The 22,492-nt window shown below is 37.6% G+C and overlaps 1 protein-coding gene across 1 annotated transcript; it reads right to left on the reverse strand.

The window, feature by feature from the left end:
* Nucleotides 1-2,511: 2,511 nt before the first annotated feature.
* Nucleotides 2,512-20,632, reverse strand: LOC103695644 (peptidyl-prolyl cis-trans isomerase CYP40-like). Its single transcript, XM_008777018.6, has 10 exons — nt 20,008-20,632; nt 7,791-8,291; nt 7,388-7,475; nt 7,191-7,243; nt 4,310-4,414; nt 3,504-3,579; nt 3,378-3,415; nt 3,220-3,300; nt 2,955-3,057; nt 2,512-2,843 (listed from the first exon to the last, which is right to left on the reverse strand). Exons 1-9 carry the CDS (start codon nt 20,200-20,202, stop codon nt 3,043-3,045), a joined length of 1,152 nt encoding a protein of 383 aa, XP_008775240.1. The 5' UTR covers nt 20,203-20,632; the 3' UTR covers nt 2,512-2,843; nt 2,955-3,042.
* Between the last annotated feature and the right edge of the window lie 1,860 nt (nt 20,633-22,492).

Consider the following 22,492-nt stretch of genomic DNA (forward strand, 5'->3'; position numbering starts at 1 on the left):
CTTGATTTAGTTTTGAAGAGATTTTCCATCCAATTTATATATCACAAAAGCCAATAACTATTAGCTCGGTTGGCACCTCTTCCCTGAGGGCTTGGCCCTTGGAGGAGATCCAGCATTATATTGCTCAAAAAAAAAATCAAAAAATGTATGCAAACTATCCTAAAAATTATTGATGGCATTTGGCAGTTACATTATATCTTTTATTAAAACTTGGTGGTTTAGGTTCCATTGAAAGGTTGATAATGTTTTCTGGTTTCACATGGACCAGACTGATTCTCTACAAGCGATCTGCACTTCTGATTACATAAGAACAGTTTCCTTCAAACAAAACAAACATAATTAATGGCAGAAGATAGACATTGTTAGTTATGTTGAATGACAGTGTTGCTTGGTGATAAGTTTATACATTGTCTTTTATCTATATTTATGATTTTTTTGCACACTGATTTTTCTTTGAGAAAAACAATTAGAGACCTACGAAACTGTATCTTGCAGGTTCCTTGCATTACTGACAACAGTTGGGACATCATTAACTGCAGTAATACAAGTCACTATTTTCTTGTTATTCATCTTTGGGGAAAAATTGACATTCCCATTGCATTTACTTATTCTCTTATAGTTCTGCACGTTATATGTATATAATATTATATTATGATGTTGATGATATATAGCTATGATACTTTAGACTATAAGCTATTGTAATGTCATCCAATAATTATACAATTAAAATTATACTAATATTATATTATGTCAATAAACTATATCATATGCAATATAATACTTTTATATTGGCATTATATACAATCATATGATATAATACAATTAATACATTATATTATATATTAAATAGTAATATATAATAATTTTTAATAAAATAATATTATTTATTATAGATGTTTAAAGAGGAGAGAAATGGTCATGATAACAAGTGGTGTCCATGTTTTTTCTAGCCCCATCCTTCAGGGCCTCTGTCGTGTTTTGCATTTTGATTATTCATATCCATATCGGTTTATTAAAATAAAAAAAAAAAAAGGAGAAGATGTTTTCTCAATATATATACCCAAGCAAATAACATGTAACTGATAGGCCTTTTGTGAGGAGGGGTCCACAATAAGAGATAATTATTTTGCTTTTTATTTTTTTCAAAGAAAGGATGGGACACTTATCTATCTATATTATAATTATCCAAGCCTAAATATTTGAAGATGCATCACTCAACACTCACTAAGAACCCTGCACGGCCCAGTTTGCAAGTCGTCAAGCACATTTGCATCAACCTTTACCCTAATGAAACAAAGTTTACAGCAAAAGGTCAAACTCTGACAGTCAATTACTTACTTCGAAGGCTACCCATAAACAATTAACTTAGAGCTAAGAACACATACCTAGAAAGCTGACTTGCAACCTATCCCAAGCTTTCACCGACATTGCTGCCACTGAAGCCATAGTTAACCATTATAATAATTTCGGTGGCCAAAATTTGCCTCCCGAAGTAGTATTTCAGACCTTCACTATCAAAATAAAAACTTTTTATGGCTGCTATTAAATAACAACATTGTAACGAAAAAATAACAGGCCATGATAGGAAAGTAGTGTTATTCCATTCACTAATTATTGAATAAAATATTATTTTTAATATAATATAATCTATTTTGGATTGAAATTTGATGTAGAAAAACATGAACTTTGAAAAAGAATAGTACTTAATTTAGATAAAGAGACGAGTGAAATAAAAGCTACCATTGGCATTCCAACAATCTGTTATAATACTGAATAATATATTATAATAGTGGTTATTTTTCTATATATATATATCCACATGATATATAGGATAGAGTTCATAAGAGTGTAATTTTTTATTTCTAGACATTTCAGTATGTAATTTATTTCTATAAATCAGAACTTAGGATAAAACAAATTTGCTTCATATAATGATAAGAAATAAATAATGATGATGATCACTTAGGATATAAGAAAGCTACAAAAAGAGGATGAGCAAGAACAAACATGAAGCATATAATAAATTATATGATAGACCAGACTAAAATGCAAGCTACTGCCATCTCGCAAGTTTCAAGTCCCCATTACAATCACGAACATGTAACATCTTTACTTGAACCATAACGACAGGGTTGACATGCAAGTGACAGGATTGAAGCTCAAAAAGTCGCCCCCAAACTTCAGTTGCAAGAATCCTTTTGAGTTCACAAAGCGCAGGATATGAAAGCAGTAACAGAAATCAATGGACACCAAATCTCAACATCAACAAAGCAAATATAAATCAGAACTTGCAAAATTATCTGATAGACACAATGTGCGGTGAAAAGGGCGATGGACTACCCCGAAAAGCACCATCTTTAGAACAGCCCAAAAAGAGCAGAGAAAAAACCACAAAGCAACCTAAATGGACCTGACTGCAAAGGCGGTAGAAATATGCCAGGACCAAGAAAAACCAAATAATTCAGGACCATAAATATGCCATACAAAATTATAAAAGCTAAGCTCTGAGGATGCACCAAACCCAGCCAAATGAGATTTATAAATCCGCCAGCAACATAAAGGATTAACAAAAAGGGTGAGATAGATAAGTTGAAGGAATGAGTAAATGTCCAGAATAAACAATCAAGTTCAACAAAAGTACGAAAGTTTTGTTTTTTGTGCAGAACCTAATGGAATATTTGAAATGGCAAAGTCTAAGCATCCCTCATCTAAACAGCCTATTACTACAAAGTCTTGATGCAGCTCCAACTAATTTTAAGAAAAAATGGTTCAAGCTTTTTCCTTTTTCTGTATATATCCATCTCAAGGGATCTGGATTTTTTTCTTCAGTCCCAATTATATACCTGCAGATAAGAGCGCGCGCACAAAAAAAAAAAAAAGTTATAATGAACAAAAAAAAAAGTCTAGTCAGATCATTTTATGCAAAGCAACTATAATGAATAAACAACAAATACCTGAACCTTCCTATGCTGAATGAAGACCTGCTATATTTTGCCCACTTGCCAAAAGATTTCATGTAAATTTTTTAGAGCTGAATTTCCTTCAGCAATGTTTGTCCTGCAAAGAAGAAAACACCCAAAGACATAAAGTCAGCTACTGCAAATATATTACCATTATATTTATGCTTTCTTCAAAGGTTTTCACTATTGCAAGTGTTAATAATCATTGTTTGAGAATATAGACACTTCTCTTAAAGTTAAAGAACCAAGACATCACAACCTCATTATTTGCATCTGATTTTACTGAGACTTGGAACATTCTGGAATAAGCCTTTCGCTCTTGATCCCGCCTATCAGCAATCTGTCAACAGTTTTAACTCATCAAATCATGCCTAGAACTAAAGTATACTTGAATGAAGTGCACTTGATCGTTCTCACCTTCTTCTTTGCAGCAGCAAGCTCTTTTTTTATGCCTCCTAATAAATACCGCAAACCAATCAACAACTTACCAATTGCATGTATAAAACTGAAAGAAAGTAAACAAACTAAGGAAAAGCCACTAACCATCATTTGGCTCTAACTCTAGTGCTTTCTTGAAACTTTCGACTGCAGCATCCACATCATTAAGTGACACGTGTGCCTGATCAGTTTACAAGGTAATAACTTAGGCCATCCATGACTTGCAAACAAACAAAAAATGAAGTCTCTTGTATCTAACTACATGTACATGTAAATCTAGATATCATGTCAGTATACATTCTATCATTGTTAAATGCATGAATGGCTGCATCATATACGACAAATATCCCAGCAACAGTAGAGATCTGGTATGAATCAGGATCCAAACCAAGGAAAAACCACTACGCATCGGGTTGCATTGGGACTTATCCGGTTCAGGTCCAGGCCAAATTTTAGTGTGAGCCAACCCAAGATTCTCTCTTGCAAATATCAGGTCATTTTATCATGGCAAAATAAGATGTTAACTTACCTGCAGAGTTCAGCTACTTGAAAAACATTTATTCTTAGATTACAATAGAAGTTTCATGCAATACTTCAGCCAAACCATAAAGCCATTCCAGAAATTCTTTTGTGAAAAATATAATAAGTAGAAATAAGCAATCCATATCTTAGGTGCAACTTGCATTATAGTTAACAAGGTGGCATCTAAAGATGTCCAAAACTCCTGCATAGCTATCTTTCCCATGAAGTAGAAAATATTTTTTTTATTCACTAGAAAGATGATATAGTATAACAATAACTGGTTCTGAATATTCTGCAGAATAAGGCTCGGACTACCAAAACAATCTGAGACTGGAGAACGATATCATATCTTTAATATAAATAGTGGTCATCAGATGGAAGATAATAACCTGGCCTTGGCGGTAATATGCTTTGGCATTGCCCTCTCTTTCACGCAATGCAAAGTCAGCATCTAATAGGGCGCTTTTGGGATCTCCTACTTTCAATTTGCAAGCCTAAAACACAGAGTTCAAGAAAATAAAAGCAATTAGTTAAAACTAAACTTGTGAAACTTATATAGTTACCAAGAAGCCCCATAAACAAAATCCACACTTCCTCAATAGAATGCAATTTGCTGCAATTAGTCAAAAAGACAAATATTTAGTTAGAATAATAAAATGTGCACTTCAAGCTGTTCAACTAAGCAGCTTAGTTATATTGGTCATCAATCTCCTGGTAGAACATGGTGAACAATCTAAGACCAGATGCTATGCAAGCAAAGGTGCAGCGCAGTAGCATTCCCACGTCCTGCTATGAATCAAACCAAAGAAAACATTAATATCAACTTCAAGTTAATGGCCCTTACTAAGGTGTTCCTTACCTATCATAATTGGGCCACCTTGCCAATTGTATTCAAAAGGACCTTCCAAAATAACTTCCTAAACATCATCTGCGGTAGCTCTTTCGCTCTAAAAGATAAATATTTCCTATAAAATCCGGGAGGGGATTGCAGATCAGCTGGTGTTGTTGGCATTGGCAAGAGCCAGAACTTGCCAGGCTAGCTACGTAGAAACAGGATAGGGACAGATGTTATTGAGGAGCTGTTTTGTAGTTTATGTGCTTCAGTTTCTACAGGACCAAATTAGTTAGCATACTGTGGAGTTAATCAAATAATGACAGCCTCCACCTTGGCACACAAAACTTCATCACAACATGATGCAGTTGCAAGATCAGAAGAAGGTAAGAAATGTCTACAAGGACAGGAAAATCGTAGCATGCTGGTAGGCCAATCATGCTTGCAATCTTAATGTCCCCTTGTGTTGAAACAGGTGCAATGTCAATGGACCTTTCTCCTAGTTTATTGGTATTAACTTATGATGAAAACTATAATCTTTGTGCATTGATCATAAAGCCATAGAACACTCTATTCCACATACACACACACAAATACCGAAATTAAAAATACACAAATAAATAAATACCTAGAATCTAATAATGAAGTTGCACATTGACTTTAAAGATGCAAAAAGGATAAAGGATGTGCCATTGGTAGACTAGGTTGAATGTTAGAAGAGTTACAGTACCAGTCACATCAAGTTTATACTTAAAACAACCTGAATCCCAATATAGAAACCCCTCTCATATTCTCCTCTCAGACACAGCCTCCTCAATGCACACTCTCCTCTAGAATTGAGCACTGAGCACCAGGAAGCAATTTGTGGATAATGCCTGACAGACAGTGGATCAGTGAAAATGATGAACCGAGGCAGCATGCCTGGGTTCTCTCCCTCTCCCTCTATTTTGTTAATCTATCTGGAGTAGGGTTAGCCTAATATTCATTTGCAAGTAATGAATGAACTAATGAGTTGGCTCAGAGGTTAGAGTTGGTTTCAGGTGAGTCCAGCCGAACCCAAACTGAAATCAGTCCCAACATATGTTGAGTAAACCAGAGATGAAGTATTAAAGGATGGAAATAAAAGATGCACCACACATGATGTTAGATTCCGATGACAACTTACTTCAATATGTTTGGTAGAGAATTCTTGCAGAATTTAAAGGTAACTGACATCCAAAAGATAATCAAGGAAACAAGAAATCTAAAGCACGGAAACAGAATGTAGAGATGGAAACAAAAGGATCTTGGAAGATGCTAAAGAGATAACAATGATGCAGAAGAAAGTTAAAATAAGGTTGACTTTTTGGCTTTAATTCTACATGCTAAATTTGCTAAAAACAAGAAAGGAAATAAAAAATACTTAACAAGATCGAGTTCAAAAAACCAGAGATACAAATTATAGTGCACGAAGAGTGAGAAAAAACAATCTTGGTGAAAGTAGCTCAATTAAGTAAAGATGCACATGTTACTTCAGTTTTCTTTTCTCTTTTTTTTTGGAGGGAAGTGACTTCACTTATATTTATTCAAAGTGAGAAAGAACTTATGACAGCTCGCTTATTACACAAGCTTAGTTGACCAAAAACAAAGAATTTCTAGTTTAATGGCAAGAACAAAAATCAGGAAACTTCTTTGTGTATAGGATAAGATGGACAAAATATATGAAGAAAGAAATGCAAGGAGATAGCATCCTAAAGACAATGCTACAATGGAAAATTTTGTGAACTAGTAAAATCATTCATTGTTGTGAACACTTAGAGAAAGAACAGAATAAATGCTTCATCACTAGATTCACTGTCCCAGTGAAAAAAAAAACACACATAAAAAAGAACAAAATATGTGCTTGTTACTAGCTCCCAGTATCAATGAAGTTCAATCTACAAAAAGTGTGAACTTATTCATCTGATGAAATGGTTCTTTAACTCAAGAATTGTTTGGTGAATAATGACCTAGAAACTTAGGATTCCCAAAACATTCAAATCTTATGTCTCTTTTCACGTAATGGATTGAACAAGAATATATCACATTAATCTAAGCTGAGTATTGGCAACCACAACTTAACATCAACACTACAATTTTTTCAAACCCATGCAGGTTGAAACAGTGCCTACCTTCCAATTGCTATCCTAGAGTACATGACAATTCCCTCTTGCCCATGGTAAGTGGTCATGAATTCAACATTAGCTCACAAGACATGAACTATTAATGCTACTTGCAGAGTAAATCATATCAAACACTACACAGACTGAATACTACTTGCTTATTGAGGTTAAAGTCAATAGACATTAAGGAACTTATTGAGATTAAGCAAACAGTGGATGTTTCATTTTGAATAATCAATTCAAAAATTATACATATAAGAATAAAAAAAAGAAACTGTCAAAACTACAAAAGCTTACAGAACTATTTGTGAGTATAATTGATTTTGTCTTCCGCAACAATGAACTCTTCTCTGGGAAGCCACAAAAAGATAGGGAGAATGAGCAACCAAGCAACTGAGCAAGTGTGTGCATGTGTGTGTGTGTGTGAGAGAGAGAGAGAGGGAGAAGGGGGGGCATAGAGAGAGAGAGAGTTTTAGTGCCAAATATATGCTTGCCTTCATCAATCTCTTCTTTCTCCCAGCAAATATCCAAGTAGCGCAGAGCCTTACGATACTTTCTAAGAGCCATCTTAAAGTCATGCTTCTGCTTGAATCAAAAGATTTTAAATTTAAAATGAGTAATTTGATATCCAACAAAACAAAGTGGAAGAAGATACAGATAACTTTCAATACTAACATTCTTTTGAAACATTACAATGATGACATAGACAATTGAAAGGCTAGTAAGATGCATAAATATCAAGGGGTATGCAATAAAAACACATTATATTACTTTCGCAATGGAAAACAAATTAAAGCAAACCTGATAAAACAAAATTTAAAGCTAAACGTTCTACGTAATCCAGTTGAAATATAAATATTAAAATAAATAAAAATCAAGGTTTATAACAAAATTGACCTTGAAGTAATCATTTCCAAAAACCTTAGCAGAGTCCACAGCATTTATCCACCATGAAAGCTCACTTGGCTTCTCATCAAGGTCATTGGGCCAATCTGGATACATATCACCATCTTTGAAGAAATTTGAAACTCCATCATCAGCCCCTTCAGAAAGCTCTCCACAATCCGCAATTATTACATCAATGGTGGGATAATCACCATCTCCAACAGGCGTATGCTCAATCGACCGAACGACTCCCATACCCTTAACCACCTTCCCAAACACAACATGCCTTCCATCTAGATGAGATGTTCTAGTGGTAGTAATAAAGAATTGAGAGCCATTGGTGTTGGAGCCAGAATTTGCCATTGATAGCATTCCTTTTCTTTCATGTTTCAATTCAAAGTTCTCATCCTCAAATTTTAGTCCATATATGGATTCTCCTCCAGTTCCATCACCCGCGGTTGTATCGCCACCTTGTATCATAAAACCTTTGATAACACGATGAAAACGTGTACCCTGAAGAAAAAAAGTTAAAAATTACTATATACACCAACTTTTGTATAGATCAAAACAGCAGAAAGACAGTAAAGTTCAGTTATATGCATTTTGTTTTTTTTTAAATTAATTTACAATAGATCAAGGTGAAAAAAAAAACAATGGAGAAATGCATGTTAACTCAGTTAAATTTATTAAAAGAAATGATTTGACTACTGAATCACAAAAACTCTTTGAATGATATTAAGAATATAAACAGTTTCACCTTCCAATAGCATGTAGGGAGTAAGTGAAAAAAAGTTGTGCAACAGTCAAAGTGCTGACTGAAAAATGAGTTTCAATATGGTCAAACATAATGGAAATATAATAGTAAAACAAGCATAGATACAACAAGCCTCATATCATCAATTAAGTAGACTCTACATCAAATTAGTTCCTATTGAAGGCCAAAACCTATAAAACAGTAAGTGGCTTCAAGACATTTCTCAGTACCTCCATCCAAGCCTCGCCATTACATATCAATAATTTATGTCAGCACAATCTCTTCACTCATGCAAGCGCTCCAAAAAATATCAGTGAAAAAAATTTGAAGTTAACAGTTTTGATCCTTATCAAATTGCTCTCTCACTCCACTACTATGCAGTATTAAATGAAACACAACCATGTGAAGCATGTCAAATCAATATGGCAAAAATTCGTACAGATTGTTTAAGATGATAAAGAACATGAGAACAATAGGTTGTACGCAAGATTTGAGAGTGACGAGATGACATACCTATATATTGGATATTGGGAGAATGATGATTTTACAGGGCATGCATTCACCTAGCCTATCAGATATTAAAGCCTATGAAAAGATCTGAAGCCTAACAGTAGATTAAAGCCTCTCATATCTTCCAATAAGGCAACTAACCAGCAGATTAGCTGGCACATGTAGGAATTGCCTCCAACTGAAAAGAAAGTTCGGAACAGCAATCACCAACCTAAGAAGTTAAAACAGGTGCATGCTGACTTTTTGGGTGAATTTGTCATACGGTGCTGTTTTGTTTCGGTATTCTAGGCCTTTTTTATACAAAAAAATGCAATAACAGTTTGTTATCAATCATAAATTTTTGAAAATTACTAATAGTGGAATGAAATAATGTAATGAACTGAAGAAAATCACACATAAAAATACAAGCTTCCTTAAACATACACACACAAAAAAAAAAAAAAAACCGTCTTACCTTTTCTACTGTCTCGAAATATTAGTATTCAATTAAGAAGTTAGGTCACCGTAAGTATAATACAGTGCTTATGTACCAGAAGCATGTATGGCTGTGGTGTTGATGCCGGACAGCAGGGGAAGGAAGAAGAATAAGAGAAGGAGAGAGGAGGAAGGAAGAGAAGAGAGAAAAGAGAGGAGGAGGAAAGAAACTAGGCTTCACACCTAACTCTTGCTCTTGGCTTCACAACAGAGCTGAAAGAAAGAGAATCATTTTTTTTATTCATAGCATACCCTAAACAATGTACGGTCCAACATATTTATAAGACCCAGAAAATACAAAAGACCCCAAAAAAAACTAGTCTTACAAAAGACCCTCAAAATAACGAAATACCAAAAATAAACCCTAAAGGCTGTCAAATAACGAAATACCAAAATAAGTCCTAAAGGCTGTCAAATAACAAAATATCTTAATAAGCCCAAATAACATAAAATCACTCCAAAATAAAATCAAACTGACTGGACTATCCTCCTGCGGCGACTATAGATCCGAGTGACGGGCGATCTGGCATTGGCGTCCGCACTAGCTCCCCCTAGGTGGGAAGAAGTCAACCTCAACGAACACGACCCGATGTAGCTTCGGTAGTACTCCAATAGGCCCGGGTCAATCCGCTGAAACTCCTCGCGCGTGATCCAAGTGGAGTTGGACTCTGGTCATCCTCGCGAACAAATCAAGAAGCGCTGGAGGCTTCCATAACTGGTAAAAACTGTTTGATCGTCTAAAATAGCATCAATATGTTCTTTTTGTGCTCGTTGAAGGGACCAAGGAATCGAAGCTAGTATGGAATCAATAATAGGGAAATCAACAGGCTCAGGAGAGGGCTCGGCAAAAGGGTCATCGGGGATTGTTGGTGGGCCTTTATAAGCAACCAAATCTTCAACATTAAAAGTCGGGCTAATACCAAAATCAGAGGGGAGGTCAATGACATATGCATTGGTGTCAACCCTGTGCAACACCCTGAATAGCCCAACACTATGAGCCTACAATTTTTTAACGGTTCCAAAAAGAAACCGCTCTAGCTGAATACAGATCATTACGTAATTCCTAGTTTGAAATTCCTTAGCATAAGAATCAGCTTGCATCTTATATTGAGCATAACATGCATGAATGTGCTTGTGGACTTTCTAATGCAACTTATAAATGTGTTGTGCAAATGCATGTGCAAACTCAGAAATCATAACATGGGGTGAAATGGATAAGAGATCTAGAGGTTTTCTAGCTTCATAACCATGCACTACCTCAAATGGACTCATGCCTATAGACCTGTTGACTGAATTATAGGGGTGAACCTTTTTGACAAGGAGAGTGAACACCAAAAATTTGTTGAACACTTTCCGCTCAAATTCAGCTGGACATCGGATATGAAGATCCTTGTCCTTTGACACTTCTCTTGTTCTTGTCAGGTGGCTTGGGCGGCAAAGGATTGAGCTTAATCTTTTTGCCCTCGAACATCAAAGAACAAGAATTGGATTGACCAGAGATGGTGATATTAAGGTCGAACAACCAGAGTCTCTCTAAAATTAAATGTCCTACATCCATCGAGATTACGTTACACCATATGATGCTCTTGTAAGAAAGGATGTGAATGGGCACAAGACATCTCTCTTTAATACAAATAGAAGTTGTGTCAATCCAAGAGACCTTATAAGATTGTGGTTGGAGAACAGGAGTCAAATCTAAGCGAAAGACGATGTTGGAGGATATTGCATTAATACAACTCCCGCTATCGATGATGGCCTTACAATCTCTCTTCGCATTTAATATAAGTATGGAAAATTGAGGTTCTTTTCCAGTCATCAGTTTCGTCGGGTTGTGCCGAGGCGCATCTGACTACACTCATGGTGAACTGGTCAAACTCTCTCTGACTGTGCAAATGATATAGGTGTAGTGCGGATGCATCCTAGGGTATTAGGTCCTTCATCACACTCTTCCTCAATGTTCTGAATGTCACCGAGGTTTGGTTCATAGACATGCTCCTCCAAGTTATCTGTGTCACCTCCCTGCTCTTGCTAAGCAATAACGAGAGATTTGTTAGCACATTAGGAGGCAACGTGACCAAAACCTTGGCATTTGTAGCACTGAATTTTGAAATGTGGTTTGGGAAGCTTACCAAGGATTTTTTTGTCTTTAGTGTCTCAGCTTGGGACAAGGGCAGTAGGAGAGGGTCTAGAGATAGAGGACACCCAACAAAAGGTTTGGGCCCTGAAGAATTAAGATCCGTGGAAATGCCCCGAATGTCAGGGCGCCTCACAAACATAGACTTGGAGACTTGCTCATAGTTCAGTACGAATGTATAGACCTAGTTTAACGTGGACACCTCTCGGAGGACAAGTTCCTTCCTAAGTTTATCATTGAAACCTCTACGGAACCGGCTCAGGACCATTCTCTCATCCTCAATCACATTACATCGCATCATGTATTCTCAAATTGTGCGATGTAGTCAGTAATTGATCAGGTGCCTTGTCTTAAGTTATTCCATCAGTCAAGGAGATCATCTTGGTAGCTAAGGGGCAAGTATTTTTTCTTAAGTTTTTCCTTCATTTCTATCCAATCAGTTATGGCAGGTTGACGTCTCCTAGCCAGGAGATGCTCAGTGTTTTGCCAGAAAAGCTTAGCTCGACCGATGAGTTTCATTCTGGCAAACCGGACCTTCTTTTCTTCAGACAAATTATTCCACTCAAAGAAGTCTATTTCGTGCAACCAGTCTGTGAAGACCTTTGGGTTAAGGCGACCATTAAAGGTAGGGGCTTCAATCCGAATGCTTTTTATCACATCTTCATTATGGTCATAAGGCTCTCTAGGTTCTACATTATGGCGATAACCCTTATCGACATTAGGGACTGGACTCGGTCCTCTATAGCGAGGGTAGGTTAGAGGGCTGCCTGGAACGGAATTAGGGTCAAAGTGGCCCTGCCGCACAAATCCTAGATGGTCTAGGATTTCATCCTCGATCTCTAGGCCTTCCAAATGGAAGGCACTCCCTTCTTTGGATCCCATAATCCTCTGAAGGGAAGCCTTAGCTGAGTCTAGCCGGGCGCAGGCCTGGGTGGACACTGTGGTCAAGTCTTGGACAATCTTTAGCAAGGCTTCGATGTTGGGATTCATAGCCAGTTGGGATTCTAACTGGAAGACAACACGACCAGTACAAAGGTGTATATAATGTGTGCAAAGGTATGCGTGGCCCTACAATGCTAAGACAGTGGTAATTCCTAGGCAGACCTAATGCATAAAAATGATGCCTAAAGCGCAATGTATATGCTCAATATAAACGGAAAGCTAATCCGTAGCAAATGAAATCAAGCTTAAAATTTTGTAATAAATGCAGGCAAGTAATTGCAGTCAAATAGTGCAAGTTTTCTGTGTGTTGCAGGGTTGCATGGAGCCTCAAAGAACTCCCAAAGATTCGGTAGCCCTACAATTAATGACAAAAATGAGCCACTACAAGGGTTTTAGGATTGTCTGGGGTGTATGTGTTGAATTCACAGCAAACTAAGTTGATAGAGCACAAGAGTTTATTGATGCTGAATTTAGACGAACAAAAAGATTTTTCAGTAGGAAAAGAAACCTGGGCTGGGGCGACAATCAGAGACGCAGTCGCAGCAAGTAGGCTCATCAAATGGCTCCAACTCGTATCTGATCATAGAAACTCGACGAGCTTGATCCCAGCAACTCGTGGGGCTTTATCAAAGCAGCTTGGTGGGCCTAATGGCAGCGGCCCATTGGATTAGAAGAGAGGTGGGGAGTGGGGTGATCAGGCCTGATGGGCCTGCGGGCTAGAAGAGGAGAAAGGGGGTGATCAGGTCTGATGGGCCTGTGGGTTGTGCGGTGCGGGCCTGATGGGCCGCAGATTAGAAGAAGAGACAGGAGGGGAAGATGTAGGCATACAGTATGGGCCTGATGGGCCGTGGAATAGCAAAAGGGGGAGGGGGTGGTTTGGGAGGTGAAGTAGTGGGTTGCGGTAGGTTCAAAGCCAAACCCTTGATTTCACAGAGGAAAAGGTCGGGTGTCGAGAGTTGTGAAGAGCTCTCAGTTCGAATCGCAACGGGGAAGAAAGGAGCGGTGGAAAAAGAATTGGAAGGGAAGAGGGAACTTAGCGGCGGAGCTGGACGGCGGCGATGAAGTAGGGGAGGGCAAGGTGAGGCGGAGAGGGTGGAGGCGGAAAACGGCGGGGCTGAAGCGGCGAGAGAGGTGGCGAAGCAGGGCGGCGTTGTGGGTGGTGATCGAGTCGCTGGGACCCTTAAAGGGGTGGCAATGGGTTCGGACGGCGAGTGAGGGGAAAAAGAAGGCGGAGGCGGCGGTGGTGGAGATGGCGAAGTGGAGGCGGCAAAGACGGTTGCGGGACAGCAAGGGCGGTGGCAGCGAGGGCAGGGCGGCGCTGTGTGCGACGATGAACAGGTATTTTTTTTGGAGGGATCCGATAGGATTCAAGTTATCGGACGCGACCCACTCCAATAACCCACACGGGTCCACATGCATAACTTAAGGGTCACGTGCCCTCTTTTTTTTTCTTTTCTTTTTTTCCTTTTTTTTTCCGACGGAATAGACTCGGGTTAACGGGCACGACCGCTCCGGTAACCCATTCCTATTCCAGCTCCTTCATGGAGGCTTTGAGGGGAAGGAATTGCAGGTGGTTTCCTACTTCTGTGGCTACGGTGGTGAGGCGCGGCGACGCTTGCTAAAGGAGAAAGCAGTGACGGGCGCTCGGGAGCGGCGCGCGACGGCAGTGGCAAAGCACACGGGCGCGGTTCTTCACCGGCCGTCCCAGGCTTCCTCATTCTATTTCTTTTTTTTGGTTTCTTCGCGACCTTCAAGAAAGAACTCACGGAGAGATGAGTTTTGACTTGGGGAAGGAAGCAAACTTGGCATTTTTGCAGCTGGGGAGAAGACGCCTAATCCACTCTCACGTGAAGCAGATCACCCACGACAGAAACATTTTTGTTTTGTTTGCTGGGCTCTGATACCAATGCTGATGCCGGACAGTAGGGGAAGGAAGAAAAATAAGAGGAAGGGAAGAGGGAAAAGAGAGGAAGGAGAGGAAGGGAACTGGGCTTCATACATATCTCTTGTTCTTGGCTTCACACCAAGGCTAAAAGAAAGAGAATCAATTTTTTTTATTCATAGCATACCTTAAACAATGTATGGTCCAAACATATTTGTAAGACCCAGAAAATGCAAAAAATTCCTAAAAGAAACTAGTCTCACAAAAGACCCTCAAAATAACGAAATACCAAAAATAAGCCCTAAAGACTGTCAAATAATGAAATACCAAAATAAGCCCTAAAGGCTGTCAAATAACAAAATACCCTAATAAGCCCAAATAATATAAAATCACTCTAAAATAAAATCAAACTGGCTGGACCATCCTCCTGCGGCGATTGTAGATCCGAGTGACGGGTGATCTGGCATTGGTGTTCGCACCAGGTGTGAGTGCAAGAGCAGATTCAGATGTGTGTGTGCGGGGAAGTGGGTCTCTTAAAACATTTTCTAATAACAAAGTGGGCTTGAGGACAAGTTTCCAAGGAGATCCTGAAGCAGGTGTGGCACCCTAAGCAAAAGATTCCTACTACTAAGATTTAGTGGGCCTTAAACTATCAAACTCATCTTGCAAGTCAATTTAATAGCTTCCAAGTCAGAAATGATTCAATATTCCCCAGTCCAATTATTGGATCATTTTATCATTTATTTGGCATGCAATCCATTTCCTTTGATATGCTATCACTAAGTTCCTGCCCTTTTAAATGTCAATGTCAAGGGAATGCTAAGATGTTGGTGGTCAAAGATAAGATGACATCGGTGAAAGCTAAGAAGATGTTGGTGAAAACTTTAATTGTGTCCATGATAGAAGTCAAACAATTAGGTTGGTAATAAATTGCAACGGATGTCATAGGAGTACAATCATTTTAAATATTCCTTAATGGCTTCAATAACAAGCTCAAGCTCAATGGTGTAAGTACATACATAGACCTACTCTTAGATGGCAACATAAATTGCATCATGAAGCATGATGTACATATAACATATAGATATAACTGATAGATACATATAGACGCATGTCTGCATACATATATCCATGGGTATACACACTTTTATTTATAGCAAAATCTAAGGTGTTTAACTTTTTCCTTGTTAAATTATATTATTGTAGTGAAATTTCAATATCTGCGTATACTTAGTAAAGCTCTTTTAATTGACATGACACATACTATTATCCCAACTTCCTCACTCCAAATCAATGAGTTGTCATTTAAACGCTAATCCATTAAAAATGGAAGTAAAAAAGGAATATATGTCAAACAAATAACAGTAATTGACGCAAATAACATTGCTACTATTGATAAACTCATTATGGGGAAATACATTCTTGAACAAAACATTGTTAAGAACAGCAACATTCCAAGGGAGCCAGCTTGTTGACTTGGTGATGTCTCTAATGGTGGATCTCTTGACCTAAGAGACCTGGGTTCAATCCTGCCCTCGATGCTGATTTTCAGCCAAGGTTCCAATATTCTAGTTCCCAACTAAAATTATAAAAAAATTAAGAGGAAGAAATGAGTTCCTTTAGTATACACTAACGAACCATTTACATATGCATTTATAAATCATATTAATTGCATACTATTGTAAGAGAAACATGCAAGACTATATGATTAAGAAGACCAATGCATTAATGATATATATTTATTGAACATGAACTTGTGAAGACCATCTAAAAAGGGAAGAAAATTGGTACATTGAACATATACATCAACAAATTATACAATGCTTAATTTAAAAATAAATATTCCTTAACTCATTTATATAAAATTACAATTTGCTACTTTTAGAATGTTGCTTTTGAAATAAAATGGCACCCATCTATCTTGAAGGAAATGTTCTTTCTTAATCCACCCAATTTCAAACTCGGCACAACTAATTAAATCTAGCATGATATGGCCAAACATTCCTATATCAAATTGACCCACCTTAGTCGCCTTTTAATAATTTTAAAAAAAAAGAAAAGAGAAAATATCCGTGAGCTCTAGATTTCTCTGTTCCCCCATCAACCCTATTAGGATAGAAGAAAATCCAAGCCCATGTGATTAAAAAAATTAATAGCGAAAGACAACATGCCATGACCTCAACACAAAAATCACAAGATCAAGAATAGCCTCAATCCCAAGTTCTTTGAAATCCGATGGCAAGAAAGAGTGAGAGAATTATGGAAGTACCCCATAGTGAATTGGGATCCCAATATTGGGACCCATGCCTTTCTCTCAAGTGCATAATGCTTTAAAGTTCTCTTAGTTCTTGGGAACCACCCCAGTGAAGAGATCTCCTACAATCCTCTCCATCTCCCCTTCATGCTAATGTCTACATAGCACCCAAGGCTTGCCACACACTTCCCATTAGGTCCATCCAATTCCCCTCTCCCCAACAAGAAGACAAACTAAAAGAAAGAAATTAAAGAACCTAAGGAATCATATTACCTCTTTTCAAGCTCTCTAGGAACCCCCTTAACAGTACTGCTTTTTACTCAAACCAAAGTATTATGCCATGAGGGGAGACTGATTTGGGAAATGTTATGAGCACGTAACAGGAAACAATGGTTAAGAAAAATTCCTAACTCAATAAACAAGAAACGTGATCTTAAACAAGAATATTTAAAGAGAATATATATATATATATGTATATATATGCAAAATACGAAAAATCTAATAAAAACAACAAAAAGAACTAGTTTTTATTGGATTCTCATTAGTTTTTATAAATACGGGTTGATTTACTAGCAATCATAAATTAGATATATAGAAATCTCTCCCCCTTATGACATACCATGATAAGATTGATTTTATCAAATCTATCAAAGAGATTATTTAAATTCCTTATCCACTCAAAATGCTAGTTCTATTTTTCTTTCCCTTATTTATTCTCACAAAGTTTTCTAGACACTTGCTATGTGCTTTAGAGCACATTTCCCTACAAAATAAGATTTATTTGTGGATTTGATTTCCCAGGAAACTCCAAGGGAAGTGGGAAACTCATTTCCCAATGAATATGATCCAAAGCACCCCTCTTTGATGACAAAGTAAGCTATTGAGTTAAGGCTATTGCATGGAGCTATTGCAATTCTCTGGAACTTTTATTTTAGTCTATTGACATGATTTTGTGTCTATATATAAGATGTGATGAACTAATGTTAGATGCCCTTCTTGCTAAGTTTCTTTAATACTTTAATGGTGTGATGAGTCGATGAAGGGAGTGCTTTGGCCATGTAGCATCATTCTTCATCAAAAAATTATCTGGTCATGTATTATGGATTAGTTTGAAAAGAAATTGTCACTACTTAGCATGGCATCATTCACTGTCAAGATGATGCTAGCAAAATTAACTTATAAGTTGTTAGCTAATGTGTTGTTACAGTAAAAAGAAATATTGAAATTGCATGAGCAAGCTATTATTAACCAATATGGGATATCACCAACTTCATGTTTGCTGGATCAACTACATATCCAAGTTCATCTATTTTAAGTTGATTTAGTTGTGTTTCTACATGGCTTAACCTCTCTCATTTACCCAAAAAAACAACTGCTATATGCAATAAAATTTCATTACAAGTTAAAAAAAAATTTAAATCGCTTAAGGTGGATTTTCATGGTATAAGGCATTCAATAATTCAAATAAATCGACACAAGTTGCTTATTATATAAAAAAATGATCTTCTTTTAAAATGCCTACCTCCTTGATTGTCTTGGTTAAATTTCAAGGGAAAAGGTCGATGTTTTAAAAGACAAAGTGAGCCCAATGTGGGACCATTAGGAACAAAAAAGAGTTTTATAGTTTATCAAATTCATTTGCCAAGTCAAGTAAACAGCTTTCTAAATCATAGCCACCGACTCAATGTGCTCCCCAACATCAGAACTCATCTTGAATATGAATGAGGGAATAGCTTTGATATTCTAATTATTCATGTGGTTCATTTGCCATGTTCTATCTTAAAGAATCTTCCCTTTTAAACGTCAATATCAAGGGAATGTAGCATAAGCTTAATGTAAACTTCAGTGCCGAGCCCACTCTATAAAGTCAAACACTCAAGTTGTTATCACAAAATGTCGAACAAGAGAAAATAGAATGGTCATCACTTTGGATATTCTTTAAAGATTGGAATTCATATGAAGCATGGTGCATACACAAAAATAATCCAAGTTACTTGCATTAACACTTTTCCATATTTCCACTTTTCTTATTATAGAAAAAGCATGCTTATAAATCAACATTTAGTATTGATCCTGTTATCCACATGAGACACCAATTATCCAAACTTGCATTGTCCATATAAATGACGTCCTTCATGTTTTCCTTTTTAGACCATTAGAAATTAAAAAAAATATAAGAAGAAGGGTAAACCTAAAGTTTCTCAAAATATTATCTTCATTTACTTAACTGGAAATGAAACCTTAATTTCACAAACATAACTTTTTCTATTGTATTCAAATAAATAGCAGCATTCATCTTGACTATCACAAAAGCCATACACTTGAGAACAAAATAATTATTATTATTAAGTAAAACAGGGGTGATGTTCACCATCATTTCATCGAGGATTTGAAATGGTGAGAACAAATAGTTATTATTAATCAAATAACTATTACCCAGCAAAATAACATCACTACTAAAGACAAGTTCCATATGTGCAAAACTAGTTTACTTTCAAAAACTATCGTCAGGAACAGCTGCATTCCTCTTGATACAAACCACATCAGAAGTTACATATGTATAAAACACACAGTAGTTGAATACCTCTTGAAAGCAAAACTATACTGCTACTTAAAAAAGAAGCCCAGTGCCTTTAATAATGACTCATTTTTTTTAATTTAAACCTCCTCAAGAACATACGGAGTAGGAAGAAAACAGTAAGATGCTAACAAGAATGTCTCCATTTAAAATTAAAGAAGAAATTGCCTTTTTAATTGCTTTACCATCAAATTACGATTCTGCTTGTTTGGGATGTTGACTTCGAAAGAACAAAGATAGCCAGCGTATCTTAAAAAGAAAGTCTTTTTTTTTTCTTTCTTCCCGCATCCAAACCATCAAACTTCTAACTCGAGCCGACTCAAGATGCAAGTCAGATCAGTAGAAAATTGACTGTTCCAGTATCTATAATCTATATAGCACGAGGCATCTAAAGATTCCTATTCTGAGTCAACTCACTTGACTCGCTTTCCAAATAATTGAACCCAAAAAAAAACAAGCAACAACAACAAAATACTCATAACCATTGAATATACCTCTACTCCTCCCCAGACAACCACAGGAAGGAACACCACCAAGACGATGCGGACAAGAACACAAGACCAAAAACCAAAAAGACCCCCATACCCCCAAAAACCACAACAAGACGCCACCTTCCCCCCCCCCCCCCGATATTTCTCCAACTCCAAGGGCAAACAAAGAAAACCAATAGAATCAGCTAGAAAGACAGCGAAAGGAAGTACCTTGTAGTGGAGCGGCACGCCGGTGTTGGGCCCAATGCCCTTCTCCCCGGTGCACAGCGCCCTGAAGTTCTCCGCCGTCCGCGGCGCCACTCCGGCGTAGAGCTCCACCACGATCCTCCCTTCCATCTCCCCTCCGATGCTGACATCCATGTAGCACCGCGGATTCGCCGTTTTCTTCGCCTCCCCTCCCTCCATCTCTCTCTATCTCTCTCTCTGAGGGAAGAGCGCACTCAAAACCCTTTTGTTTCTCTTGCTCAGAAACCCTAATCCTTCTTTCCTCGTCTCGGAGCTCCCTCTGGCGGCCTCCTCCGGAGAAGCGCTTTATATTCAAATCAAAAACTGCCCCCTCTTTAATGCCCAGGGTGGGCTAATAATATATTAACATTAATAAAAATTAGCTTTTATTTTTTTCTTTTATTTAATGCTTGATTGAGTGGGGATGATGGGGGTCCCTTGGATGGGTACACTACACCCAAGAGCAGGGGTAGCTTGTGACTTTTTTGCCTGGCTTCGGGGCTTATAAATGGGTGCATGAAACATGGTGCAACTCTCTGGGTTCTGGAACCATCCTTGCACTTATTACATTATTATTTGCCGGGTTGCTCCTCTCTGAGATGGGTCCGATAATTTTTTTTCTGGCTAGGTGTTGTGACAAATTTATGTCGTCTGTTCTCCGTGTGTGAGGTTGTTAATTGGGTGCAATGTCGGTGAACGGGTGTCTGGGCTCTTTTTGGATGTGAGAGAGAGAAAGTGTGTGTGTGTGTGCGTGTGTGTGAGAGAGAGAGAGAGGGGGGGTGGGGGCATTTTGATGCCTAAAGTTGCGTAGGTTGCATTTTGTTTGGGAAGTTGGCATGCAGAGAAAATGTGACATTTGACTGGTGTTATTGCTGGAAATTTAATTGGATTGGTTTGACAAGAAATATTTCACCATGGCATAAGATGTCATTCTTCTATGCTACATGGTAAGAGATGGAGGGAAGACCTACTAAATGCTAAATGGAATTACCAAGGTCTAATTTTCTAACTCTGTACATTGTTTAGCTGGAGGAGAGGAATGATTGCTAGGTTAAAGATGATAATGGCAATATCAATTTGTTGATTAGGTTTGTCGAATGATGTTTTAAGCTGAAATAAGAAAGTACGGTTTTAAGTGCTTGAACGATTCATCCTTTAAAACTTCTCTTTAACAGGCTTTCCACTGGGTTATCCTTTTTCAATGAGTGGCGTCCCCTCCTTACAATATTGTTAAGGTTAATTTGATGGATCCATTCATGGCAATAAAATAGGTGCCGAATTTATTATGGGAGACTACATGGGGTCAAACTCTTTGTGCCGCTTCTCGAATTATTCATACTTCATTTGTGCCAATGGCAGCACCTAAGGCAACTTAGGTAGGGCTAATGATGGTAGTTTATAAGTTAAATGCTCAGAATTTGGATAAAAGGGGATTCATCTACCCTTACATTGTTGAACCTAAGGTTAAAAGAATCCACAAATTGGGTTTCCAGCCCAATGGTTTGAATCCATCCTATTTGGAAGAGGTTTCATGTTTAAAACTTGGGAGGAATTTGTTGGATCATTCTAACCAATTGTTTTAAATGATTAGTGATACTTCCACCATTACTCTCAAATTGGGGGAAAAAAAAACCAAACAAAACAAAAGAAGACGTCTTAAGAAAATAGGATAAAGAACTATATTGCCTCTTGGAGGTGACATGCAATAAACCACGCACCACCACCAACCTTGGACATAGTGGATAGCTTTAATCGCAAAACCAACATTTCAATCAAAAATTTCAACCGTGGGGTCATTGGGTAACCGGCATAATCTTCTTTGGATGAGACGGAACACCACCCCTCAGCCTCACATCTTGGGCTCCAGCTGTTTGCCACTCACGTCTTGGTATACCATTCAAGCAAAACTATGCTGCCTTTCTTGAGGCCATGGCGAGTAACCAAGCCTCAGTATACATGATGGATAGATGGAGTATATGCAATATTGTCTGTTAACTTGTTAGAGTTTCGACGACAAAAAATTCTTAGCATGTCGACAAAAAAGAAAATGATAGATGTATTATGATAGAGTCATAGAGAACGTCAAGCACTAAAAACCAATTCAAATAATATTTACTTTTGTGCTTTTAAGTTATCTACTAAACAGTCAAATTTATGAAAACGCCATTTTTATATTATAGTTTAGAAAAAAGAGAATGTAACTATAAGTTTTTTAAAAATTTATGCTGCCCAATCAAGGTATTGTCTTTCTGGGTATGAAAAGGACCTATTCAGAAAGAAACTGTTGAAATCACCCCTCCACAGAAGCCACACCTCCAAATAAAATGCCTGGTCAGGTCACCTTTCAAGGATAAAACAATGCCACTAGTGATCAGAGAGGTCGGACCCAAAAGTTAGGAGGCTCATGCTAGAATCTTCCAGGTTTTTTTTTTTTTTTTTTTGGTGAAAAAAATAGGAGGGGGAGGGGGAG

Source organism: Phoenix dactylifera, chromosome 7 (genome assembly GCF_051530095.1).
Source record: "Phoenix dactylifera cultivar Ajwa chromosome 7, Ajwa_hap1_PhDact_Kaust_v1.1, whole genome shotgun sequence".
NCBI lineage: Eukaryota > Viridiplantae > Streptophyta > Magnoliopsida > Arecales > Arecaceae > Phoenix > Phoenix dactylifera.